The following is a 27,912-nucleotide window of genomic DNA, read 5'->3' on the forward strand; positions in this document are numbered from 1 at the left end:
ACCTAATTGCTAGAGTATCCACCTGTTATAGCTTAAGAATTATTTCTTTTTCCATTGTTATTTATGAAATAAAAGTTCTAAAATAGTTTGAATCTATTTTAGAATATTACACGTTTCCCCCAATACCTGAAGTAAAGCATTTCTGTGAAACCTTTCATAATCTAAAATAGCATAAAGCCAAGAATCAAGTACCATTTACAATTTATATGGAAATTTTTTTAACATCCCAGATGACAAAAGTAACCTCTCAGGATTTTCTGGTACTTTGGTACACAACTTGCTAGCGGATGCACAAAATAAATCGAGATAAAGCACAGATGCTCACAGTTCAGAAATAGGACAGCTGGATGCTGCCTGAGACACCAGGGAAGGAGCCTAGCAGTGCGTCTGTAACAGCCTTTGCAAAACACACACTGAATGTTGTTTCTGTATTTTGCCTTTTTCATAAAAACGTAAATCTTCAGGGCACCTGGGTGGCTCAGTCGTTAAGCGTCTGCCTTCGGCTCAGGTCATGATCCCAGGGTCCTGGGATCGAGCCCCACATCGGGCTCCCTGCTCGGCGGGAAGCCTGCTTCTCCCTCTCCCACTCTCCCTGCTTGTGTTCCCTCTCTCGCTGTGTCTCTGTCAAATAACTAAAATCTTTAAAAAAAAAAAAAGCAAATCTTCGGATTTCTTTTGGTTAGTGAAAACAGGTGCTGCTAGTGTAGGTCTTCGGTATAAAGCAGAGTGGCCTAACAAACTTTCAGAAAGCATGGGGATACTTGTATTCAGTTTATTTTATTTTTTTTAAATAACTACATTGTTGGGGCACCTGGGTGTCTCAGTTGGTTAGGCCTCCAACTCTTGATTTTGGCTCAGGTTGTGATCTCGAGGTCATGGGGACAGGCTCTGCGCTCAACGTGGAGTCTGCTTGTCCCTCTCCTGCTCTTCCTCCCGCTTGTGCGCGCTCACTCTCTCTAAAATAAATAAAAAACAACACTGTTGCTTGTTATATAGAGCAATCTTATAGGAAGATATGTTTAAATGAAAAAAGTAAGATGCAGAAGTGTATTCTACCTGCCTTTTATGTAAATATACATTTACGAACATGTCTGTGTGTGCATTGATGGGTCACCTCAGGGTGATACTCAAGTTATCTCTGAAGAGGGACTAGAAGGTAGGCATGTGAGAGAGACCTCATAGCATACCCTTTGATGTTTTGTGTTTGTGTGTGTGCTGTGTACGTTTACTGACAGTAAAAATATGTAATTGAAATAACTCTGGTAAGATGTTTCTACCATTACTCCTTTCAACTTTTTAAATTTTTCATTTTTATAGGTAATGCACATAGTATTCTCTAATAGGTAAGTGCTTTTTCCTCAACATTTTTTGGAGAATACTCCATACCAGTATATAAAACTGCCTTGTTTTTTAAAGTTGCATGGTATTTTTATGTAGAGATGTGTCCCATACTTATTTGAGCTCTTATGGATGGAATTTTAGGCAGTTCCCAGTTGTTTGCTATTTAATGCTACAGTTAGTATTCTTTTACAGAATTCTTTTTGTAGATTTATGAATACATTTTTAGAATTACCTTAATAGAATCTAGAATTTTAATAGTTTTTTGCCATGTTGCTCTCAGTAGAGACTATCTTTAGTATTCTCACCAACATTGAGAGTTCCTGTTTCCCCCATTCTTTTCAATAATCTTAACGACTGAGCCATTCAGGCTCCCCCCTCCCTTTTTTAAAGATGTATTTATTTGACAGAGACAGCGAGAGAGGGAACACAAGCAGGGGGAGTGGGAGAGGGCATTCTTTTCAATAATCCTTTGGATTCTTGTCAATCTAATATTTGGAAATGGTTATCTCACTATAATTTTTTTATTATTGTAAAGTTCAGCATCCTGTCATGTGTTTAAAAGCTATATTTCTTTGCTGAAAACTTTATATCACCTTTGCCTACTTTTTAACTGGGATGTATGTTTTTCCTTTTTGATTTGCAAGAATTCTTTATATGTTATGGAAACCATTCCTCTGTGATATGAGTTGTAAATACTTGTTTTCTAGTTTATCATTTATTTGACCTTGCTTTTAAGGTGTTAGTGATTATTGCCTTTTTAACAGAAATGTTTACCTTCCTATGTCTGTGTGATAATTTTCCTTTTATCAGTTTAGATATTTGTGTTTACTCTTTTAATTCTTGTTTTTCAAATTTTATCGATAGTCAATTCTCATTATTCACAGATTATGTATTTGCAAATTTGTCTGCTCACTGAAATTTATCTGTAATGCCCATGTCAATAATTACGGCACTTTTGCCATATCATTCATAGACCAGTGCAGAGTGGCAAAAAATTTGAGTCCTCTGACACAGACATTCATACTTGAGCTTGAGCAGTGTTCTTTTTTAAAAGATTTTTATTTATTTATTTATTTATTTATTTATTTATTTATTTATTTATTTAGAGAGCACAAGGGGAGGGAAAGAGAATCTCAAGCAGACTCCCTGCTGAGTGCAGAGATCTCACGACCCTGAGATCATGACTTGAGCCAAAGTTGAGAGTTGGATGCTTAACTGACTGAGCTGCCCAGGTGCCCCTGTCTTCATCTTTCATCTCATACTATGAACAAGCATTTTTTGCAGTCTTTTAGTGCTACATTTTTCACATTTCTGTGCCTTTTCGCTCTTTAAAGTGGCCCCCGAACATTGTGCTTTGTGTTCCCAAGTACAAGAAACTGTGAGGTGCCTTACAGAGAAAATGTGTTGGTTAAGCTTCATTCAGGCATGAGTTATAGTGCTTTTGGCCATGATTCAGTGTTAGAATCATCAGTATATATTAAGTAACGTGTCTTTCAACAGAAACACACATTTTAAAAGGTATTTATCCGTCGATAAAAATGTGACTAAAGGCTTGCCTGAACATAGCTCTGTATTTCTTCTAGGAGCAATGGCTCAGTTTTCACAGATTCATTGTCCTGTTGTTGTTTTTTAAGATTTTACTTAACCATTTGAGAGAGAGAGCAAGCATGGTGGGGGGAGGGGCTGAAGGAGAGGGAGAAGAAGACTCCCCATTGAGCAGGGAGCCCCACATGGGCTTGATCTCAGGGTGGCGAGTGTCCATGCTGGGCTTGGAGCCTACCAAAAAAAAGTATAGTGACTTTTTTAAGATTTTATAACTTGAAAGAGAGCGAGCGAGAGAGCGAGTGAGAGCACAAGCAGGGGAGGGACAGAGGCAGAGGGAGAAGCAGGCTTCCCTCCGAGCAGGGAGCCCGATGCGGGGCTCCATCCCAGGACCGTGGGATCGTGACCTGAGCCGAAGGCAGATGCTTAACGACTGAGCCACCCAGGCGCCCCATATAGTGACTTTTTAGAACATAACTACCATGAATGAGAATTTAGTGTATTTATTTTGAAGTCATTCTACAAGCAGTTTACACAAGAATAGAGATAGTGAAAATAACTTTGTTAGTAATTTCAATGAGAATTCAAATATAGCAAACCCAAGTTTTTATTCCATATTTTCCCAGTATTTAATATATGTGTGTGTGTGTATCTAAAGTGGGTAACATTCTTTGGAGTCAACTAACTGTTCATTAGTTGTTATGCATGAGCCTGTATTTATCTTATACTGATTCTAGATTTCAAATACATTTTTTACTGTGTTCTGTCTTATTATTTTGATGATTCTTCATGGATTTCATCAAAACACAATACTTTTGACATTTCATGGCTCATGATTTTGTTAAATGGACAGATTACAGGTCCCTTCTTTGTTGTGTAACAGCAAAATACTTCATTTTTACATTTATTAGCACCAGTAGGAATGAGCAGTCCAGTTACTCTTTTTCATTTCTGTATCATCTGTTAGCTTCCATTTACTTCTGTATCCACATCTTTATTTTACATTTGTCCACTCGTGGCTTTATCAAGTGAATTTTGGTGCACAAGCCTCATAAAAGGTGAATACTGGATGGGGGCAGGGAAAAAAGATGAATACTGTTACATGTTTGTTTTTTAGCAAAGTGCGATGGTTCACGTTTTTACCACAAAATATTATGGTGAAATCCTCCCTGTTTAAGGACTGAATGACACTACTGTATTTCCTTTTTTGTCCTCAGAAATGTATCAGTTCTTGAGTTGGAGAAAATGCACCTAAGTAGCATATGCCATTTTGAAGACTCATCATCTGAGACTTTGCTTATAGGAACAAGTTCACCACCGTTAGTCTACAGTAGGGAGCACAAATTTTTTTTTTTCTTTTTTTTTTTTTAAAGAATTTATTTATTTGACAGAGACATAGTGAGAGAGGGAACACAAGCAGGGGGAGTGGGAGAGGGAGAAGCAGGCCTCCCGCCGAGCAGGGAGCCCGATGCGGGGCTGGATCACGACCTGAGCCGAAGGCAGACGCCCAACGACTGAGCCACCCAGGCGCCCCCACAAATTTTTTCTTAAGGGCAGCTGACTCAGTCGGAAGAGCACGTGACTCTTGATCTCGGGGTCGTGAGTTCGAGCTCCACATTGGGTTTAGAGATTACTTTTAAAAAATAAGAAAATGAGGGGCGCCTGGGTGGCTCAGTCGTTAAGCGTCTGCCTTCAGCTCAGGTCATGGTCCCAGGGTCCTGGGATCAAGCCCCGCATCGGGCTCCCTGCTCAGCGGGAAGCCTGCTTCTCCCTCTCCCACTCCCCCTGCTTGTGTTCCCTGTCTGTCTGTCAAATAAATAAAATCTTAAAAAAAAAAAATGAAAAGACTAAGAAATAATATTAAAATAATTTTTTTCTAGGGCGCCTGGGTGGCTCGGTTGGGCGACTGCTTTCGGCTCGGGTCATGATCCCAGGGTGCTGGGATCAATCCCCACGTCGGGCTCCCTGCTCTGTGGGGGAGCCTGCTTCTCCCTCTCCCTATGCCTGCCATTCCCCATGCTTGTGCTCTGTCAAATAAACAAAGAAAAATCTTAAAAAAAATTTAAAATATTAAAAATAAATTTTTTTTTTCTTAAAAGACTAGATAGTAAATACATTAGGCCATAGTTTTCCAACTGCTGGTCTATATGTTGCTGTCTCTGCATTCATCTTCTAACTGGTTTAATAATTATGAAAATATTTCTTTTGCCAATTTTGTTCTCTGTGCTATTACAGAGAATGAAAAAGTCTGAACTGTCAACTGTTTTCAAGGAAGGCTTAAAAAAAAAAAACTTCGGGCGTCTGGGTGGCTCAGTTGGTTAAGCGACTGCCTTCGGCTCAGGTCATGATCCTGGAGTCCCTGGATCGAGTCCCGCATCGGGCTCCCTGCTCAGCAAGGAACCTGCTTCTCCCTCTGACCCTCCCCCCTCTCATGTGCTCTCTCTCTCTCATTCTCTCTGTCTCAAATAAATAAATAAAATCTTAAAAAAAAAAAAAAACTTCAAGGATGAAGGGCAGTGTCTCCAGACTTCTGTTAATACATCTTGAAAGAAAATCCAGTACTTTGGGCAATAGAATAAGAGAACTGAAGGATGATGTAATAGGGATCATCTCATTGTTGATGATTTATTTCATTATCGTTTCAGGTGATTCTGTCCTTCCGTGTTGTTATTATTTCAGTCTTTTTTTTTTTTTAGCATAGCTGCAGATAATCAGTGAGTGTATTATCTGTTGTTAAATAACAAATTACCCCAAAATTTAGCACTTTAAAACAGCACATTTATTATCTAGTTTTTGTTGGTCAGGAATCCAGGAGCAGCTTATTAGCTGAGTGGTTCCCATGAGACTTATAGTAGTCTCAAGTTTTTGCTGGGACTGGAGGATCTGCTTCCAAGCTCACTTGTTTTTGTTTGGAGATCTGAGTACCTTCTTTCTTGGGGCTCTCCATACACAGCCTGAGAGTCACAACATGGCAGCTGGATTCCCTAGGGCAAGTGATCCAATAGAGAGTGAGCAACACCGCACCGTCCCTTCCAACTTTTTCTGTTCTTTAGATCTAAGTCCAACCCACTGCAGTCACAGGAGTGGGATGACACAGTCAACTGGAGGGGATTACCAAGGGCATGCAAAACAGGAGGCAGTTAAATCACTGGGGATGATCTTGAAGGCTGGCTACCACAATGAGTTACAGTAAAATATATACAGAGATGAAGAAGAATAAAGTGTTCAAATATAAGGGATAATAAAATCACTAAAATTCTGTATTTTAGATTTATAAAAGAATCCAGTAGCATTATAGCATAATTGCAAAATAAAAGTTTTATCATTATTATTCTAAGTAAATTTTCTCTGTTCTTTGGCAGACCTCTAAGAAATAGTCATGAATCCTTAGAGTTATTAGAACTGCTCAAAAAAGAAACTCAAAAACTAAAGTAGGACCCCAGTGGACCCAGATGATACACCAGGAATTAATTTCCTCTTTTTGCTTTTGTTATAAGTTTTACAAATTCCTTCTTATCTACTGTTTATTAAAATGGGTATCTTAGTACAGTGAATTTTTCTCTGGACAGTGCTTTAGTTGTATTTTGTAGATTCTATTATGTAGAATTCTTACCATTTTCTAGATACTCAAACTTTTTTTGTTTTCAACTCTAGAGATGTATAATGTTTTAATTTCTAGATAATTAGGTTTAATTACCAGTTGTAGTTAGGTGATGTTGTTTGTATTGTAATCACTGTTGGGGTTTTGTTTTTTTAAGATTTTTATTAGCGAGAGAGAGCAAAAGCTGGGGGGTGGGGAGGGGCAGAGGGAGAGGGACAAGCAGACTCCTTGCCAAACAGGGATCCTGACACGGGACTCCATCTCAGCACTCCGGGATCTTGACCTGAACCGAAGGCAGACGCTTAACCAACTGGGCTACCCAGGCGCCCCAGTTTTTTATTTTTCTGTTTGTTTGTTTTTTTAATACATGATTTTGATCATTTTGTAATATTTTTAATTCTGTTAGGACAGATCAAATACCAGTGTTCCTTAATTTTTTTTAGGTAGTCTGGCACATTTATTCTTGCATGAATTTCACAATTTGTGTCATTATTTAACTATCTTATGAAGATTGAGTTTAATATTGTTGTCTTTATATTATTCTAGTTTTATTTCCCTTGATGAGTGTATTGCTTTCCACTTTCTTTTTCTTTTGATTTTATAAGAAAATGGGTTTTTAAATTGCATATGTATATCTAGATCTTTTTTTCCCCCAAATTCAGGTGCAGCTCTCTCCCAAGGAGAATGGTATTTTGATGCACCATGGTCAACGTGAACAAAATTTCATCTTTTTCTTCATGAACAGTTGGTTGGGTGGCATAATCACCTGCATTTCCCCTTGTTGCATGTGACTCATGCTTAAATAGCCAGCCATGTGCTTCAAGGGAATAATCAGTCTGAATAAGTCAACAGTGAAAATGTGAGTAATTAAAGAAAGTCAGTCACATGTAGTACAGAAAAGTCAATCTGTGAAAATTTCAACTCAGCCCATTTGTATATTGTAACTTTCTTAGTATAAAGTATGTTAAGCTTTTTATTAATGCCTTTAAAAATAAATGGTAAATTTTTTTAACCTTGACTGTATGAGTATTTTTCTTTAGAATATATATGGTGAGGTATATCTGTATAAAAATGTAAGAGGGGAAAAAAAGGTAGGAAGAGAACTACTCAAACTTGCTTAGATAAAGGGTTGTAGGGCAAAGATACAACCATTTGTAAAGCCATGTTGTTGATAATCCAAGTTTAGGAAACAAAGCTTATGTGAAGCTGAGTGTCACAGCACTGGACCGAGCCAGGACCACGGCTCTGTTCCATTTCTTAGAAGTCATATTGTCATTCTCCTCTCCACACTTTGTCTTATCTGCCTGCCTCTCTCTTTTCTGGCCTCCAGATTTTCCTCGTGCACGCTGCCGAACATGGCTGCCCACGCTTTAGTGCTTTCATCACTGCCTTGCAGTTCCATCTACTATCCATTTGACTGTATCTCTGTCAGCTGAAATTCTCAGGAGAGGTTGAGAATCCTGTTTTCAATTGAGTCTAAGGATGGGTATCCATGCATCTGGGATTCTCCCTAGTCTTTTTAGCTGTGGGAGAAGAGGTTAATATAAAAAGTTTTATTTCTTTCAGAAGTTTCGTCTGAACAAACTAAATGTACCTAACTTATTTGTTGAATAAATAAAATGAATATTCAATTCCTGGTAAGTAAACTTCACAGAATGAGATGTTGTATGGCTTAAGCTTTCTTGTACAGGTGAGAAGATTTTTATTTTTCTTGACAGCCAGTATCTTAAACATTTGGCGTCTTTTCATTGCCTGAGTGTGCCAGGTTACATTTAGTTATGAAGATAGCTTCTTTGCTTTTGATGACATTTTTGTCAATACCTAACAGTTGGAAGGTGGCTGTAGGTTCAGGCAAGTCGTTCATTTCAGCAATTACTTAGTTTTGTTTATGTGCTGGGTACTCTTCTACCTCTTTGGAGATTAGCAGTAAACAAAACAGGTGAAAGTTCTTGCTTACAGTGGCGGGAACCACTGGCAAACAAGTGAAGTGTGTAAGGCGCCAGAGAGTAATGCATGCTGTAGACAGAGATGAAGCAGGGAAAGGGGTTGGGCAGAGTGCAACTGGAGTGTGGATGCTTTTTTAAAAAGAATGATCAAGGGGGCACCTGGCTAGCTCAGGCTGGAGAGCATGTGACTCTGATGTTGGGAAAGTATGCGACTCTTGATCTTGGGTTTGTAAATTCAAGCCCTGTGTTGGTTGTAGAGATTATTTAAAAATTAAAAAAAAATTTTTTTGAAGAATGGTCAGGGAAGCTGAGGTGACATTTGAGCAGAGATGCAAAGGAAATGAGAGCCATTCATGTAAGTGGAGAAAGAACCTCCCTGGCAAAGGAAATGATAAGTACAAAGGCCCTAAGAGTGAGTTTGGCATGTTCAGGGAATGGCAAAGAAACCAGTGCGGCTGGAATGGAAGTGAACAAGGAGGAGAGATTAAAGAGATGGAGATAAGAGAGGTAGCCAAGGGTCAGGTGACCTGTAGGCCACTGTAAGGTCTTCTGCTTTTATTTTCATCTGGGATCCACTGGAAGGTTTTGAACCAAAGTGTACAGCATGATCTGATTTATTAAAGTGTCTTATGACTGCTGTGTTTGTGTTGAAAATAGACCATAAGGTTCAAGGGAGGCAGCAGACTGACTGGTTAGGACCAGTGGTTGGTAGTGGTTGGATCTGAGTGTATTTTTCAAGTAGAGCTCAGCCCTTGCCAATAGACTGATTACATGTGGAGTATGAAAGAGAAATCAAGGCTGACTCCCTAGGTTTTGGGCTTCAAGTAGAAGAACAAAGGTGGAATTTACTGATATGGAGAAATTGGCATAAAGAGTACTTTCAGGAAAGGAAGGATAGGAGTTGGGTTTAGACAGGTGAAATTTGAGATGAAACTCTTAACTCATATTAAGAGGAGTCAGATATGAGTCAAGAGTTCAGAGGAGAGATCTGGGCTAGAGATGAAAATGTAGAAGTTCGCATAGACTTGGAATTTCAAGCTGTTCAACAGAACCAGATCTCCAGGCAAGTGCATTTACATAGAGATGTCCGAGAACTCTGGAGTACCCCCAGTGTTTAGAGGTCAAATACGAGGAAAAGCAGTAAAGGAGACTGAGGGAACTCTCAGTGAGTTAGGAGGAAACCCAGAAGCGGTGCCCTGGAAGCCAAATGGAGCATTCCAGGAGGGAGTGATGGGCCACATTAGAGTTACTGCTGGGTCAGATGCTGTTAACAAAGTAGGATGAGGACTGAGAAGTATTCATTGAATTGAGCAATATAGAGATCATTGGTGACCTTCGTAAGAGCTGTTTTGGTGGAATGGAGCAGAGAAAAGCCTTGTGGGAGAGAATGTAAGAACAACTGAATATTGCACCATATAAACAACTCTTTCAAGGAATTTTGCATTTCTGAATTTGTTATATATTCGTAAAATCATATATAACTTTGAGTTTTTTTGTGAATCTTAGTTCATTTGTGTACTTGTTTATGACTATTTGTTTACATTAAATTTCTTACTGTGAGTCCTGATAAAAATCTGAAAAATACGGAGTTAGAACAAGAAGATGTAGGTATGGTTGGATAAGAGGTTGAGGATGGTAGGGGATGTTTCTCATGTGGGCACAGTGGAAGAACTGAGGGAGTTGGAGAGGGTTGTAATAGGTGATCAGAAGGGGAGAAGTTTAGAAACAAAAGGGTGGGTGTCAGAGCAGTGAGTCTCCCCCTGCTTGCCTCTCCCCCTGCTTGTGCTCTGACAAATTAAAAATAAAAAATCTTGGGGCACCTGGGTGGCTCAGTCGGTTAAGCGTCTGCCTTCGGCTCAGGTCATGATCTCAGGGTCCTGGGATCGAGCCCCGCGTCGGGCTCCCTGCTCCATGGGGAGTCTGCTTCTCCCTCTCCCTCTGCCTGCCACTCTGCCTACTTGTGCTCTCTATCTCTCTGTCAAATAAATAAATAAAATCTTAAATAAAAAATAAAAAATCTTTTTTAAAGATTTTATTATTTGACAGAGCGAGCGAGAGAGGGAACATAAGCAGGGGGAGTGGGAGAGGGAGAAGCCGGCTTCCCACTGAGCAGGGAGCCCGATGCGGGGCTTGATCCCAGGACCCTGGGATCGTGACCTGAGCTGAAGGCAGACGCTTAACGACTGAGCCACCCAGGCGCCCCTACCATACCATTTTTAATGGTACATGCACACGGTAGAGAATTCAAATAGTACAAAAGATATGCAAGAATCAAACCTCCCTCCTCCTAGCCCCTGGCTGTCCTGGTCCCCTCCTTAAAAGCAACCACTACCTTGTTTCTTGTATATCATGTAAGACGTTTTTATAAACATTCATGTGCATGTATCCTGTCAATCTTTTTTTTTTTTTAATGTTTTATTTATTCATGAAAGTCAGAGAGAGAGAGGCAGAGGCAGAGGGAGAAGCAGGCTCCCCGCTGAGTAGGGAGCCCGATGCAGGACTTGATCCCAGGACCCTGGCATCATGACCTGAGCCAAAGGCAGACGCTTAACCATCTGAGCCACCCAGGCGCCCCAATGTCAGTCAATCTTTAAAAAAACCTAACTAGGTTCTTTTTGGTTTAATAGTTTTATCATTTATCAAGTTGTTTCTTCTCAGGTCCAAATCCAGCCTTCAGTGCCTTCTCTGCAGTAACAGATCCGGACTCTGTAAAGACCTGTCCCCTCAGCAGACACAGTATGAAGTTCGGTCACTAAAGGGTAGTGCTGAGACAGCACTTCTTTTCCCCACAAGGGACTACTTCTCCTGCTCCCAGTGTGCTTTTTCTAGCAGCTCCCGGCCTCGTGTGTTTTTTTTCCTAGCATCCCCTGTTGGCAGCACAAGGCACCACCACAGGAGTGGCTTCCTCTGGTACCCCCAAGGCATGTTCTCAGCAAGCTCACACCTTCTTGGGCTGCATTTCCACAGCTTCGACCGACCTCCATGGCTGTGCTCTCTCCACTGAGGTCTGAATCTTAGAAATTGTATTTTGTACTTGGTGCTGATTCAGTAAGTGTTGAATCAAAAGCCTCTGTACTAAGAGCTTTTTTCCTTAAAGCCTACTTCTACTTCACATTGGCATAACTATTATACCAGAATGAATATACCAAACAGATCCTACAAAAGTATTAAGGAGTATCTCCTGGCCCACAAAAGATTCACCTGGACCCTGTGTTAAAGTCTTGTTTCATTTAGGTAGAAATGAAACTTGTCATTTTATATATAACTTGAATACTTCTTCCATGTTTTGGCTTTAGGACAGATCAGTGCACCTCACTCCACTCCCATGGCTGTTTTTGATCTCCCTTACCACAGTTAACCTGCAAACCGGATGCTGATCCCGAATAATGGAGGATTAGGTGTATAAACTTGAATGAAGGGCTGATCTTTTAGTTGGGGAGGATCATTCAGGAACGGCAAAGGTACTGGTAATCTGTTTCTTAAGCTCACTGATAGACAAGCAGTGTTGATTTGTGGTTTTTTTTTTTTTTAACATGCCTTATTATAAGTATCCTTTGGTGTGCAATGTTTAATAATGTTTTGGAGAATTAGGTTTTTAGAATTGACAAATTCTTGATTCAGCGGTTTTCAGCTAATTCTTCTGTAGCTAAATGTTGTATTTCTGAATGACTGGAGAGAATGGCAGCATCCATTTCTAGTAAACCCTTAAGTGTTGCAGTTGAGGAGGTCCTTCTTTCATGGCAGTAAACACGTGATGCCTTCTGCATCCAGGAGGCAACCAGCAGGCCAAGTGTGAGGAGTCATGCTTGGCAGGAGCCACACACATTGACTCACGACTTAATGGGTGTGGCCTGAGCTCTGATTCGGTCAGTGAAATGCCTGGAAATAGTCACCTCTTTCGAGTGTGACATGTTGTCCAGTGCTTGGAAGAAATTTCTGTATCCTTCCTCTAATCTTGTGACTGACTGAAGATTTAAGTTCTCAAGTTTCTGGAAACCTCCACTGGTTGCTACCTTGGCTATAAAAGCTGAGTGTTTGCAAAAACAGAATCATAAGGACTTTATTTGAATCGTGGTAGATTAGGTTATTTGCACCAACCCACCCCCACAACTACCACCACCACTTAAAGTAGAAAATGCCCAATATTATCTCCTTAAAAATCCCAAACCACTAACAAAGAACTACCTGGCCAAAACCCAAGCGAAAAGCAGAAACCAGAGAAGTAAAGTTAAGCCCTACAGCACCGAAGCTACTTTTCCATGAGAGTTTTGTGCTAATTTGGGCTTCTCTTTTTCTCTCTCAGGAGAATGACATCACTTGATCCCTAGAAAGTTTCTCCTTCTAAGGCCTTACACCTGGAAATGTTTTTAGCACTTTCTAGCATCCCCTGGTGTTCCACGCTTATCTTTTACTTTCTGTGTCCAGTTCCTGTAGCAGCCATTTCTCCAACGACTCCAGTTCCTTTTAGGGAGGCCAGTATTAGGAGTCAAGATCTGGTGTGTGGGGTGTTCATTACTACTAGGTCCCTTTCTAGTGTGTAGAGATATATAGCTCACTATGTGTATATGTAGATTTATATACCTATATAGGTTAAAAACCTTGAGTCCACACCAGTATTCCCATATCTAACACCTTAGAGTTCTTTATAGCCTCTCTTTTCAGTATTTGTAAATTCCTTCTCCAACAATGAGGAAACTTGGTTCTCATTCTACATGTATTATGTACTGTACTTGTATATGCCAGTCACCTCCTCGGCCCCTGGACCTTGCCTCTGTCCCCCTTAGCCTTCCTGCTCCTCCCCCAGCCACATGCTGCCTCCAAAGGAAGGAAAGAGAAGGGAAGAGCAAGACACCCAGGTGATCATTCAGCAGGCTAATGTTTAAGAAGCACTACTGCTCTAACTCCGTATCTCCACTGACTCCTCTTATATTCTCCTGTGTTTCAAAAAAAAAAAAAAAAGGGCCCAAAATGGAGTTCCTTCTGCTCCTGCCCCACATCACCAAACCAAGACTTAATTTATAGTTTGAGCTCTCCCAGAAATGGAATCGTCAACCAGCGAAGCAGGAATCGCCCAATTAGCACGAGTTAGGTCATCTGCCCAGCAGACCTCTGCCATCCCCCCTAGAGGAAAATAACCTTACAGTAACCAGCCCACCTGCTTTTTTGCCTACTATAACTTTGTTCCTGCTCCCGTATACCTGTAAAAAAATCTTTCATTTTATACAGCTTCTCAGAGCTCTTTTCTGTGTCCTTCATTCATTGGATGCTACCTGATTCTAATCCATTTTTGTTAAAACGAGCTCTCAAAATTTTTAATATGCCTTAGTTTATCTTTTTTTTTAAAATTTATTTCTTTGTCAGAGAGAGCACAAGCAGGGGGAGCGGCAGGCAGAGAGAGAAACAGGCTCCTTGCTGAGCAGGGAGCCCGATGCGGGACTGATCCCAGGAATGGGATCATCCAAAGGCACCCCCCCCCTTATTTATTTGACAGAGAGAGACAGCAAGAGAGGGAACACAAGCAGGGGAGTGGGAGAGGGAGAAGCAGGCTCCCCGCTAAGCAAGGAGCCCGATATGGGGCTCAATCCCAGGACCCTGGGATCATGACCTGAGCCAAAGGCAGTTGCTTAACGACTGAGCCACCCAGGTGCCCCCCGAAGGCAGCTTCTTAACGACTAAGCCACCCAGGCGCCCCAATATGCCTTAGTTTATCTTTTAACACCTATTAGAATTCTCCCAGGAGTACACATTCCTTTTGTAATCGTAAAAAAAAAAAAAACTGAAGTATTTAGGCAATTTCTATAATTATCATTTTGTTAATTCTGAATTTTCACATCCTAAATTCTCTTAAAAGACAGTTTTACCTATATGAGGTCCTGGGTGGCTCAGTTGGTTAAGCGTCTGCCTTTGGCTCAGGTCATGATCCTGGCGTCCCGGGGATTGAGCTCCTCGTCGGGCTCCCTTCTCAGCGGGCTGCTCAGCAGGGAGCCTGCTTCTTTCTCTCCCTTTGCCCCTCTCCTGGCTTGTGCGCTCTCTCTCTCAAATAAATAAGCAGGCTCCCTGCTGAGCAAGGAGCCCGATGTGGGACTCAATCCCAGGACCCTGGGATCATGACCTGAGCCCAAGGCAGACACTTAACTGAGCCACCCAGGTGCCCCAATAAATAAATCTTTAAAAAAAAAGTGGAGATTGTTGAGTCTAGATAAATACAGGTCCAGGACCGTAAAGTGTATGTGGGGTTTGAAAACCTAATGCAAATGCACTTAATCGCATACAACTATTTTTATAACTTTTAACTTTGTGCTTGTCAGTTTCTCCAAAATATGAAATCCTTTGCAGAAGTGATTCCAGACCTTCAGAACCATTGTGAACTTTCTGAATTAATGGTAATGAACACCAGCACCTTGTTTATTTTAGCAGTATGTGGTCATGTGATAGAAAACAGTTTTTTGTTTTTTTTTTTTAAAGATTTTATTTATTTGACAGAGAGAGAGACAGCAAGAGAGGGAACACAAGCAGGGGGAGTGGGAGAGGGAGAAGCAGGCTTCCCGCGGAGCAGGGAGCCCGATGGGGGGCTCGATCCCAGGACCCTGGGATCATGACCTGAGCCGAAGGCAGACGCTTAACGACTGAGCCACCCAGGCGCCCGAAAACGGTTTTTCAACAGGAATTGCTCATCATAAATAAGAAAATAAGTTCTACAAATACCTATTAAGCACCTATCATGTACTAAGTACAGATGAGGATACTACAATAAACAAGACCAGGACCATAAAGTGTATGTGGGGTTTAAGCGGGCTCAAGAAAGAGCAAGGCCGGAGCTTGACGGAAACCCCGACTCACCTGTGCAGAAAATACCAGCTCTCGCCAGAGCTCAGCTCCTGCAGGGGAAGCAAGGGGCCAGCGCTTGAGTCCAGTCATAGCTCTTCATTAGCAAAGATGGTGGCACTGCTGTAAGCTTGAAAAAAAAGCATACCGTGAGACCAGCCAGCGTTATACGTCAAGTATTGGTGTTCAGATTATCCCTCATATATACACATGGAATGTGGATGTACAGCATTTGTTTCAATGTGATTGGAGGAGGGCTTGGAAAAGATGGAAGGTTATGATGAAGCAAGAGCACACGTTACTTGTTGAAGCAGCGGTAGATACATGGTGGCTGTATGCTACGGTCTTATTTCTGTGTGGGTTCAAATTTTTCTATAATAAAATATTTGAAAATGATCTCTTCATCATCTAGCATCAGAATAAAACAAGATTAATGCTAGAGGAGATTCCCTTTCTCCCCAAGGTAGTGTCAAGATTTGAGAAAAGCAAATTTTCCTTGTTCTCTCCCTTAAGAACAGGCAGGTTCATTTTTTGCCCTTTGGGGTATCCACTCTCTGAGGTGGTCTCCATTAGACTTCCCGCCTTGGGCTTGCCCTGGGGTTGGATTCCTATCTTCTGTACACTGTGAAGACTTGAAAACTAAACCACGTTAATTTAGTTCTGGACATTTCTTTAAGATGAAAGCTTGCTTCACTGTTCCACCTTTAACCCCAGGATCCCGCTATTCACTTCATTTTTAATTACTGAGTAGTACTGTCTTTTCCCTTGTGTCTCCTTTACTCTCACACAATTACCACACTCACAACACTGCTGAGACCAGATGTGTGGGGGTCCTACCCCTGCCTCCCAGCAGCAATTCTCTGACAGCAGCTGGGTGTACTACAACTCAACTCCGTTCTGCCACTCCCCAGAGACAGTGTCGAGACCCCAGAGTTAAGAGCTCAACCCCACAAGACTGCTCCTAGCCCACTGCATTTGCTAGAATGGTCCACAGAACTCAGGGAAACACTTACCAGTTTATTAGAAGGTATGATAAATGATACAGATGAACAGTCAGATGAAGAGATCCACAGGCCAAGTCTGGGTTGCGGGGGGGGGGGGGGTCCTGAGTACAGAAGTTTCCATCCTCAAGGAGTTGGGTGTGTCACCCTCCCATTGTGGATGTGTTCTCTCACCTGGAAGCTCCCTGCACACTATACTATTGGGATATTTATGGAGGCTTCCTCAGGTTGGCTTGATTAATCATTAATTCCATTTCCAGCCCCCTCCTCTCTCTGGAGAATGGGAGGTGGGGCTGAAAATTCCAACCTTCTAATCATGGCTTGACCTTTCTAGGAAGCAGCCCCCATCCAGGAGCCACCCACCTCATTAGAACAAAAGGTGCTCTTAGTGATCTTACCACTTAGGGATTCACAAGGGTATCCAGAGCTAGGTACCGGGGGGGTGGGGGGGTGAAATCTATGTATTTTTCTATTATCTCACACCCAATTACTTAACACTGATTTCTTTTAAGAACATATTTAAAACTAATCAGAAATTTTGATTGTTTTAAGGAAACTGTCAGTCAATGACCCAACCCACTCATATTTCCCTATGCTCATTTATGCTAAAAAAAACTAAGGCACTCCAGAAGAGTAGAAATCTCTTAGGAAAATAGGTTTTAAAATGGATTATGACACTGTAAAATGAGGAGGAGAATGAAAGAATGAAAAAAAAAAAGGCAAAGGAAGAAATAAGCGAAGCCTTTGGAATATGCTGGAGTCTTTACACCTGATGCGAGAGGTAACTCACTCCTGACCCAGGAATTTACAAAATGTTCTCCCTGAAGAAAATTAAAATTCAAGTTATCAGCTGTTTGACTTAGAGTATACACTGATCTATGAATAGTAGTTGCTAGAACTTGCCCCACCCCCAATATAGAGTTGCATCGGATTGAGGGGCATGGTATTTGGAAAATCATTCCTTTAATTTTCATTTCTATTAATGGAATTTTTTAATGCATTGCAAAAAAAAAAAAACCCAGAACACCTGTGAATGTTTGAGCCAACAAAGAGCCTTCTCAGGGTCATGTCTTCCAGAGATCCAGTTCAAAATCTGAATTATATTTACATTTCACAGCTATACTTTGACTAATGAGGAAGTATAAGCTACGGGGAGGAAAATGGATTCAGAAGGGTGGATAGGTGTTAAGCAAGCGATCCTTCTGGTAGGAACACCAGATTTCTTTCTGAGCAAACACTCCTCTCCCACTTTCAGGTCATATTCTTTTCAGGGTTCTCATCTTTTTTTTTTTTAAGATTTTATTTATTTATCTGACAGAGACACAGCGAGAGAGGGAACACAAGCAGGGGGAGTGGGAGAGGGAGAAGCAGGCTCCCCGCTGAGCAGGGAGCCCGACATGGGGCTCGATCCCTCATGACCTGAGCCAAAGGCAGACACTTAACGACTGAGCCACCCAGGCGCCCCAGGGTTCTCAGAATATTGAGTCCTCTTAGCCAATCAGTTGTCTTTTTGCTTCAGCCAATTTGGGATGGGTTTTCTGTCACTTGCCACTAGGGACCCCTTACTAACAGAGTATAAAGTGACCCACCAGGCGGCAGCAGCTGGGAGGCCGGCTGGGGGTGCTGGTGCCTGATCTGAATGTTATGCAGGACTTCAGGTGGGGGCAGCCAAGGAAGGCTAGGGGAAGTGGCCTCAAAGAGGGAATATTGGCTCTAGTTCAGCAAGACAATGTCCATGTGGGAAACAAAGGCAAAAGAAATGCAGCTTAAATTAAAATCTCCTTACAGCTTGCAGCCCACTGAGAGATACCTGAAACCCGCAGAGTGTGACCTTCCTCAAGGAACCCATGGCCGCCTCAGCGCCTTAATGTTTAAAAGTAACCTTATCTTGGCAGCAGCGGCCCCTCGAGGTCCTGAAAGCCTTCCTTCCCAGATTCCTTGGAGACCTGCACTCTCCCTAACCCCCACTAATTAAGGATACCATCAGTCACTCCTCACAATCCCAGTATAGCTCTTTTTGCCCACAGGTCCTGTCCCGTGAGTAGGGAGGGGGTGAAGGTGATGTGGTTTGGCAATGTAGGTGATGTTTCATGGGGTGGAGTCCAGAGCTGATGACCAAGAAAGAATTCTTGAGACGTCTTTGGTGCAGAATGGGGGCTTATGAAAGCACGGGGACAGGACTTGTGGGCAGAAAGAGCTGCTCCATCGGGGTTGTGAGGGGTGGCTGATGATATACTCAGGAGTTGGGGGAAGTAAGGAAAAGGGAGGTTTCAAAAGAACTTTCATATGCTTAAGAGGACTGACCTATAAAATACTAGAGTCCTTGCCATTGTCAAGGTCGTTCTTCCCTCTAGCAAGGCATTAAGATTAAGATAGTGGGGAGATCCTGGAAGAATGTCACACATGTCCCACCCAGGACTGGGGGTGGGGGGAGGTTGCAGGGTGTCAGCTTGTGCTTTGTCTTCAGCTCGCCTTCTGCTCCCTCATCAAAGGTCTATCCAGGAGAGATAGGAGGCCCCTGACTCCCCCAACTAGGCTCGTGCAGGGGACTACATGACCAGGCTCACAGAAATCCCAAATGCGGAGAAATGCTGAGGCATACAAAACCAGAGATAAAGGAACATGAGGAGACTGATGTTAATTTTTGAATGTAGGTGAGGTTTGGTGGGGTGAGGTCTGGCGCTGACGGCCAAGAAACGCTCTTGAGGGCGCCTGGGTGGTCAGTTGGTTAAGCGACTGCCTTCGGCTCAGGTCATGATCCTGGAGTCCCGGGATCGAGTCCCGCATCGGGCTCCCCGCCCAGCGGGGGGTCTGCTTCTCCCTCTGACCCTCTTCCCTCTCGTGCTCTCTGTCTCATTCTCTCTCTCTCAAATAAATAAATAAATAAATAAAAAGAAACGCTCTTGAGACATCTTGGGTGCAAAAAGGTGGTTTTAGGGGCGCCTGGGTGGCTCAGTCAGTTGGGCAGCTGCTTTTGGCTCGGGTTGTCCCAGGGTACTAGGATCCAGCCCCGAGTCGGGCAAGGACCCTGCTTCTCCCTCTCCCTCTGCCCCTTCCCCTGCTTGTGCTCTCTCTCTCTCAAATAAATAAAACCTCTAAAAAAAGGGGGGGGGGCGGCTATTAAAGCACAGGGGACAAGACCTGTGGACAGAAAGAGCTCCTGCTCCGGGGTTGTGAGGGGTGATTGTTGATATACTCTGGAGTTGGGGTAAGTTAAGGAAAAGGCAGGTTTTCAAAAGAACTTTCATATGCTAAAGAGGATCTACAAAATACTAGAGGCCTTGCCATTGTCAAGTTTAGGTTGTTTTTCCCTCTAGTAAAGCATTAACGGTAAGACAGTTGGGAGTTTCCTTCTGGAAGTTAGGTTATTGACAAAAATGCTTTTTTCTCACTAAGACATTTTGTAAACTGAGGGAGACTGTGATCTCTGTTAGTTAACCATTTGTTTTCCCTTCCCTTAGCTTTAGGGCAGACAGGAGTGCCTGAGGAATGCCACACATAGCCCACCTGGGAGTTGGGGGAGGGGGGCGGGCTGCAAGGTGTCAGCTTATGTTTGCTACCTCATCAGAGACCACCTCGTTACGTCTTTAATGTCAGAGACGAGATATCCCTAGGACAGTGACAGCTTGGACCACTAAAAATTACCAGACTTAAAAGAAAAGTAAATATGGTTCTATCAGTGGTAGAGACGTCAAGAAGATTTAAGTTCCCTGGTCAGTTTTCAATAAAAGGCTGCCCGTGAAAGCCCTCAGTGGCTACTCTCTCTCTAGAGAGCTTTTTCGTTCCTTTCTGTTCTCACCTTCACTTAATAAACTTTCACTTCACTTCACCCTTTTGTGTCTGATGTGGGAAACCAAGGCAGAAGAAAAATTACTGAGTTTCCTTACTGCCTGCAGCCCACTGACAAGTCCTTGAAACAAGCAGAGTGACATTCCACTGGGGACTCAGCTGCCTCGATGTTGACACTGCCAAGGGCAAAAAACAATCCTAGCCCGAAATGTCCCCTCTGCCCCCCGCCCATCCTGTAAGCCTACTTTAATATATACAAATTCCTTTAGAAATTTCCTTTATCTCTAAACCCCCTAAGATACAGATTGGCAATCACCCCCCCCCAAGCACATGACCCACCGATATACATCTGAAGGTCTCATGACTGCATTTCTACTAAATGGTAATAAATGACCTTTCATAATAGCTAGCCCCCTCAGGATCTGGAAACCTTGTTACCAAAATACCTGGGAGGCTTACACTATCCCTAATCCCCTCCCAACTTGAAGATACATAATCACCACCCCTCACAACCCCATGGGTACTGTCCCCGTGCTTTAATAAAATCACCTTTTTGCACCAAAGACGTCTCAGAAATTCTGGCCGTCAGCTTCAAACCCTAAGGTTCTTTCCTGTATCATTGTCCTCGAGATTGATTCTTCGACTCCGTGAGACAAGAACCCTGCAATCCTGCAACAGTGTGATTTTCTTCACTCTGCCAAAAGAGAGGTAGGGGAAATCAAAGAAGGTAAGATGAAACAAATAGAGCCCGTGACAAAAAAGAATGCCACCCCCCTTGTAATTCAGATATTAGTGATGTGGTCTGGGAGTATAGGTGAGGTTCGGTGGGGGGAGGTCCAGAGCTGACGACCAAGAAAGAATTCTTGAGACGTCTTTGGTGCGGAATGGGGGCTTATGAAAGCACAGGGACAGGACCTGTGAGCAGAAAGAGCTGCTCCACCGGGGTTGTGAGGGGTGGCTGATGATATACTCGGGAGTTGGGGGAAGTAAGGAAAAGGGAGGTTTCAAAAGAACTTAAATATGCTTAAGAGGACCGACCTATAAGATACAGGGGGCCTTGCCTTTGTCAAGTTCAGGTTATTTTCCCCTCTAGCAAGGCATTAACAGTTAAGATAGTTGGGAGATTCCTGGAAGAAAGTCACGCACGTCCCATCCAGGAGTGGGGGTGGGGGGAGGTTGCAGGGTGTCAGCTTGTGCTTTGTCTTCAGCTAGCCTTCTGCTCCCTCATCATTAGCACGTCATCAAAAGCCAACCTGAGAAAGCATTTGCTGTTATAAATTACCACTACACCAACAAATCCCTCGTAGCTGTGAATACACTGTGCAATTTTCTCCAAGGATTTCTTCCTTTGAAGAAATTCAGATCTGTAATTAGTAAATATAATTAAAATCTACCTCAGTGCTACGTAGAGAGGTCCTACATCTTTTATTGTGGTGATGATTACACAATAAACATTTGTTAAAACTTACTGGATTGTACATCTAAAAATGATGAAATTTATCATGCTTCAATAAACGGTCAAATTTTACCTCAGCACTTATTTATGAGACTCATCATTATTTTCATACAATTCTTCCTTCTTTTTCTTCCCCCCGTGTGTACTCGGTCGTTGGTTTATTTCTCAAGACGTGCACGCTCCAGTGTTGAGTCAACGGGGACAGCTGTGGCTCCTCGCTGCTACAGGTCCTCCCACGGCTCAGGTTACAGACAACTCCAGTGAGGGCACGGCGCACGCAGCATAAACAGGAAGCCTAAAAACCCCAAGCTACTCCAAGAAGACACGCGGGGGGCGGAGGGAATTCTTCCTCACTTCTATTAGTGACAACGTGTATAATAATTTAAAAACTCAATCTTCGGATTATCTTTTCCTTTGAAGCAAATATAGAATACAATCAAAGAGACTCTGACTTACCGACATATATAGGCTGGATGTGTTATTTGTTAAACTATGGTTACTAAATCCAGTTCCTGTGGTTATGATGTGAGAAACTAAGGCAAAAAGAAAAATTAAATTCCCTTACTACCTACAGCCCGCTGTCAAGTCCTTGAAACAGGGAGAGCGACACTCCTCTAGGGACTCAGCTGCCTCGATGTTAATACTTTGCTAAGGGCAAAGGCAATCTTAGCCCGAACCTCCCCACTCCTGGATCCTGTAAGTCTACTTGAACATATAGAAGTTCCTCTGGAAACTACCTTTATCTCTACCTCCTAAGATATGTTAGCAATCATCCCCCAAGAATATGACCCACTGATACACATCTGAAGGGTCTTATGATGGAGTTTTTACTCAACAGTAATAAATGACCTTTTCCTAACAACAGCTAGCCCCCTCAATGTCCTGGAAACCTTGTTTCTTTTTTTTTTTTTAAGATTTTATTTATTTATTTCCAAAATACCTGGGACGCTTACACTATCCCAAACTCCCTCCCAACTTGAAACTATATAATGGGCCACTCCTTGCGACCCCAGTGCAGCTCCTTCTGCCCACAGGTCCTGTCCCTGTGCTCTAATAAAAACATCTTTCTGCACCAAAGATATCTCAAGAATTCTTTCTTGGACATCAGCTCTGAACCCCAACATCTTTCCTACATCAGTTACACATAAGTTACTGGGAGTAAAGGAAATTATATAAAATAGTACTATACAGGTTTCCTCTGCTACTCAGAAGTAGAGCATTCCCATTTTCATAAACCAAAGAGCATAAAGCAAAGAGTCTATTATCATTAATTAATATGGAAAACTTTTTGAGCTTTCCCAGACCCCAAAGACAACCTCTGTTAGGTTTTTCTGATACATCTTGCTAACTAATGCCCCAGATGAATGAAGATTAAGCACCAATGCTCACAGACAGCTCAAAGCCCTGGCAGCTTGATGCTGAGATGCGGAGATGCTGAGTGTAGTTCCCAGGAAGGAGCCTGGTGGCGCCGCTCTCATGGCCCCGAGAGGGGCCTGCACTAGAAGGGCTTGCTGCAAACCAAATGCTGAGCACTATTTTTGCTTTTTGGTTTTTTTTATAAAAGTGAAAATCCTCTCCGGATTTCTTTTTTTAGATTTATTTATTTGAGAGAGCGCACACAAGCAGGGGGAGGGGCGGGGAGAGAAAGAGAGAGACAGAGAGAAAGAAGCAGATTCCCTGCTCAGCTCTGCACAGAACCTGACTCAGGGCTGGATCTCAAGACCCGGAGATCATGACCTGAGCTGAAATCAGACGCTTAGCCGCTGAACCCCCCAGGTGCTCCCAGACTTCTGTAGATTAGATAAAACAGGTACCAATGTAGGTCTTTCATAGAAGTGGCTTAAATGCAAACTTTCAAGAAGCAGAGATATTTGTATTTCATCTGCTGAACAAAACACAACTTCTTAAAAATGGAAATTAATGGGACACCTGCCTCTTGATCTCGGGGCTGTGAGTTCAGACCCCACATTGAGTGTAGAGATTACTTACATAAATAAACTTTAAAAAAATGGAAATTAATTTTGAAATTTTAAAAAGAGTATATTGAACACCATTTACAAAACATATTCCTATCCACGAAAGTGAAGCAATTTTTAAATTAACTTTAAAAAAAAAATTTCTCTATTTCAAATATAAGCGTCCTTTCTAGTATTATAGTAACAAGTGGTCTGGGAGTCAAGAGGCTAGGTTAGTCCCAGTTCCAATACTAACAGGAAGGTGACCATTCTAGCCACTGTTCTCTCCTCATATGAGCAAATTAACTATCAGGTGACTCATTTATTTCTTCAGGGTCACCATCCTGTGGACCGCCAGAGTCCTCAGTTTTAAGGTGTCCAAATCTCTCCTGGGATTTCCCCTGTCTATGCATAACCTGCCTGGCACATGACAGATGAGGTGGTACCCGATCCGCATGCTTGGTATGGACTTAGGAGGCACTCAGTACATGGTACTTTCTTAAACATTACAATAAAATCTACTTAGGCTTTTTTTTTTAATATTTATTTGAGAGAGAGCACAAGACAGAGCAGAGAGCACAAGCAGTGTGCTTGTGGGGGAGAGAGGCACAGGGAGAAGCAGACTCCCCACTGAGCAGGGAGCCCGATGTGGGACTCGATCCCAGGACCCTGGGATCAAGACCTGAATCGAAGGCAGATGCTTAACCAGCTGTGCCACCCAGGTGCCTCTGAATTCACATTTATACTTAATTTTCTGTTCACACTAAAATTGAATAAAAGTAAATTAGAGATTCTGTATTTACTTTAATTATAAAGCAATGAAATTACCACATCAATTTAATCATAAGTAACTTAAATACAATAATGTGTGATTACTTTGAAAACATTATAACAAAATAATAGAAAACAAAATTAACCGAGTGAACTAGCATAAATTCTGGGCATTTCTGTGACAGGACACAAATTTTAAAATTTAATAAAATCCTACATTTTCTTTTTTTCCCCTCGCCTCTCCCTTTTTTTTAAGTTTATTTTACCTTGTAGCAATCCATCGTAGGGCTCGAACTCATAACCCTGAGATCAAGAATCTCATGCTCTTCCGAATGACTGAGCCAGGTGCCCCAATCCTACATTTTCTTAGCAAAAAGTTTCTTAAATCAGATTTTCCTTTCAAACTGGTCTTCATATCTTAATTGGAGCTTCTGAAGAATCACTTTATTAACAGTTGCAAATGTCCTTTTAACACATACAACGTGTACTGTATGTTGGAATCAAATACTTAAAGAAGTTGGAATCTTATGAATACAGCCAGGACAACAGTGAAGAGAGTCGTGAACAAAAACATCACAGTCCACACAGAAAACATTTTGGCACACAGCACAAACATAGACCTGCAGTGAAAAGAAGAAAAGAAAATTTAGAAAGTAGTTTCCAGAAGTACAGCACAGCTAGAAGACATTCAAATTGCTCTGCTCTTTTATCGATCAATTTTCCCCACCCATTTACCTACTTTATTACTTCCAATGTACTATTTATTCTCAAATCTAAGGTGACTATTTTACCAAAAAAACTATCCCTTACAAATGAGAAAATTACTTTGTTTTGACACCTTAACGTCTCTTGTATTGTAAAACATCCTTAATTACTTTGTTTTAAGTAATTATCCGGGGAAGACACATAAGCTTGAAATTAGTACTAGTTTCAAATGCTTACTCGTTCCTCTGATTTGATTAAAAAGAAAAACATAAATCTTTAACATAGATTTAGTTATTGCTAGGGAATGACCTCACAGCTGCACAAGTTATATTCCCCTTTTATTTAACTATTAAAGAATATGGAAAAAGACACATTTAAGACAAAAAGAAAAAATCCATTTTATCTCCACCTACTGTTATACTTCTGAGGAATAACCTGATATGAGCCTGGTTTTCAGTAATGTACTGAAAACTTCTAACGCTAGCTATTTCCTCAATATTTCTTGTATAATACTTAATATTTATTTATCTTTTTTTGTAAAATATTTTACTTATTTGTCAGGAGAGAGCGCACAAGCACTGGGAGAGGCAGAGGGAGAGGGAGAAGCAGGCTCCCCGCTGAGCAGGGAGCGCGACATGGGACTCGATCCCAGGACCCCAGGATCATGACCTGAGCTGAAGGCAGATGCTTAACCAAAGCTTAACCAAAGCCACCCAGGTGTCCCAATACTTAATATTTAGAAAGCACATGAACTTACATGTTGGTCTTTCAATTCCCCCTGACATCCATAACAAAATCTGAAAAAGAAAGTTTAAGAATCATTTTGTTAGGAATTCACTCCTTAAAATAGCTCGGCAAAATCTCAATAACAAGAATCCTGTAATTAATAAGTACTTATCTTCACACACGACTTTTATGAGAAAAACAGAATTAAGAATACCAATAACTTAAGAAAATTCTACAGTATATCCCAAGATCATCTCACAAAGCAAAATCCTACTTTAAAATTTTTTTTAAATTTTATTTTCATCAAGGTTAAATAGGAGCATGATTTCCCTACTGGGATTCTGTGAGGGAATTAAGCCCTACAGAAAATAATCTGAGTGACTATTCTTCAACTCTCCTGAGAATAGCAGGTAGCTGGTATAATTCTAGATGGACAGAAGAGAAGTTAATTTATGTGTGGATACCTGAGGGCTTAATTTTCAAGGAATGGTTTAAAGAGTTAAAAGTTCTCAAGACTTACTACCAAAAATAGCAGCCCTCTCCTTACCAACCCCACTTCATTTCCAGCTCCCCGAACAGTTTCAAAACTTCTAACTGTTACAGTGCTATTTCTTGTGTTTTTCTGGCATTGGCTATAAACCTCCAACTAAGGAAGATCAGAATTTAATTCTCTTTCAAACCTCTTGATCCAACAGCATGTACACACACATAACTAACACCATTCTCAATTCTTTGTGTACTAAAATCATTTTGAATAGAAAAATATTAAATGTTTAGTTTATTATGACTATAAAAACATATTCAGCTGAGCCATGTAATACAATTCTTCTTCTCTTCAAAATATTTTTTTCCTGGAGTTAATAACTATACTGTTGTCCACAAGCTTAGTTTTCTATATAATTACCCCAACTCAGCCTCAACCTTTCCCTGAGAAATCTCAATGTCGTCCCTATGGTCACCCACATCAAGAATTCTAGTTTTCACCCTCTTGGTGACATCTCTCCTGCAGCATTCTGACCTTCTCCAAACTGGACTATTCTCCACATCTGACACAAAAGTGTTATTCTGGAATCTCCCCTTATCATCATCCTAGGGCTTTCTTAAGCCACGTTTGAACCAGATCAATATTCCTATTCTCTTCCAGTCATTCTCTTTCTCAGGTCCTTTGAATCATCTCTTCCACAGCTTCCCCAGAGTCTCTTTTTGAGGCCTTGTAAGTCTGAAAATGTCTTCATTGACCTAACTGATAGGTTTGCTAGGTATGTAATTTAAGTTGGTAACAACTGAAGGAAATCACTTCCTGGCAGTAGCCAGTATTGCTGAGACACAAAACAATTTTAATTCCAGATTATGTGACCTAATTTTCCCCCTCCAGAAATGTTTAGTTTTTTGCTGCCTATTCTAAAATTTCACAATGATACACTTTAGTGTGGGTCTATTTTCCCTATGTTAGGCACCTGACAGTTCCTTTCAATCTATAAAGTTCTGTCCTTCAACAGTAGACAATATCCTTAACTATTTCTTACCTACTCTTTATTTGATCTTTTCTCTGTTTCTCTAACTATTCTAATACTAGACCTTCTGGATAAATGCTCTGGTCTTACACCACAGAAATCAGGTAAGGTTGCAAACCAGGACTGTTTTGTTGTTTTAGAGAGCTGATTTATCAGTATTTGACTACACTTACTATACAGAGATGGGCTTAGGGAAATTAATAGATTTCTGGAGATCCAGATCTGTTTAATAATGAGTCACTTCAGTCACAACCAAGGCATTCTACCATCTCATTTTCCAAATTACAAGTAATCTTGCCCAAGTTAATATGACTATCTTTTTTAATGTAGTAACAACACATTCAAACATTATTCTACCACATATAACAGATATAAATTAATCAAAACTCATATACTTTTCTCCATTATGTTCTTCTAGAGGAAGTTCTTGAAAAGCATCCAAAGGAAATAAATGATGGTAAGACCGTGCCAAATGCGGAGCAGACACCAAAGTAAGACCTAACAAATAAAGCAGAGAATCATGTTTAATAGCCCAAACCTCAGTAAGACAATGGCTGACATGTCAAATAATAGGCTAAATATTTTCAAGCTTTTTTTAGGACTGCTGGTATTGATTTCTTCATTTACATATCACCTTAAAAAGGAGATTCCAGGATGGAGTCTTACTTCTGTCACTAATTGTGTGACCTCTCTTGGCCGTTTGCTTACTTAAAAATGAAACAAAATTCTACAATTCTATC

At 41.4% G+C, this 27,912-nt stretch overlaps 2 protein-coding genes across 10 annotated transcripts in view; one reads left to right on the forward strand and one right to left on the reverse strand.

Moving 5' to 3' along the window:
* LOC118522819 (survival motor neuron protein) overlaps window positions 1–7,502 on the forward strand; it is a 48,192-nt gene extending 40,690 nt beyond the window's left edge. For 3 of the 4 annotated variants that reach the window (XM_078067219.1, XM_078067220.1, XM_078067221.1), the window contains one exon: window positions 7,147–7,502. The gene's annotated coding sequence lies outside the window, so the exon portion shown is untranslated. Of the gene's footprint in view, window positions 1–1,317; window positions 1,344–7,146 lie in introns of all 4 variants that reach the window. The other variant, XM_036072113.2, reaches the window with a different exon arrangement.
* GTF2H2 (general transcription factor IIH subunit 2) overlaps window positions 3,371–27,912 on the reverse strand; it is a 38,901-nt gene continuing 14,359 nt past the window's right edge. For 2 of the 6 annotated variants that reach the window (XM_078067216.1, XM_036072110.2), the window contains exons 13-15: window positions 27,568–27,670; window positions 25,690–25,729; window positions 24,241–24,847 (exon numbers count right to left, since the gene is read on the reverse strand). In XM_078067216.1, the coding sequence (XP_077923342.1) occupies window positions 24,728–24,847; window positions 25,690–25,729; window positions 27,568–27,670 (263 nt within the window). In that variant the 3' untranslated portion in view covers window positions 24,241–24,727. Of the gene's footprint in view, window positions 3,949–5,639; window positions 5,868–15,270; window positions 21,299–24,240; window positions 24,848–25,689; window positions 25,730–27,567; window positions 27,671–27,912 lie in introns of those variants that run through there. The other 4 variants (XR_013445757.1, XR_013445758.1, XR_013445755.1 and 1 more) reach the window with 4 other exon arrangements.

Source organism: Halichoerus grypus, chromosome 2 (assembly GCF_964656455.1).
Source record: "Halichoerus grypus chromosome 2, mHalGry1.hap1.1, whole genome shotgun sequence".
NCBI lineage: Eukaryota > Metazoa > Chordata > Mammalia > Carnivora > Phocidae > Halichoerus > Halichoerus grypus.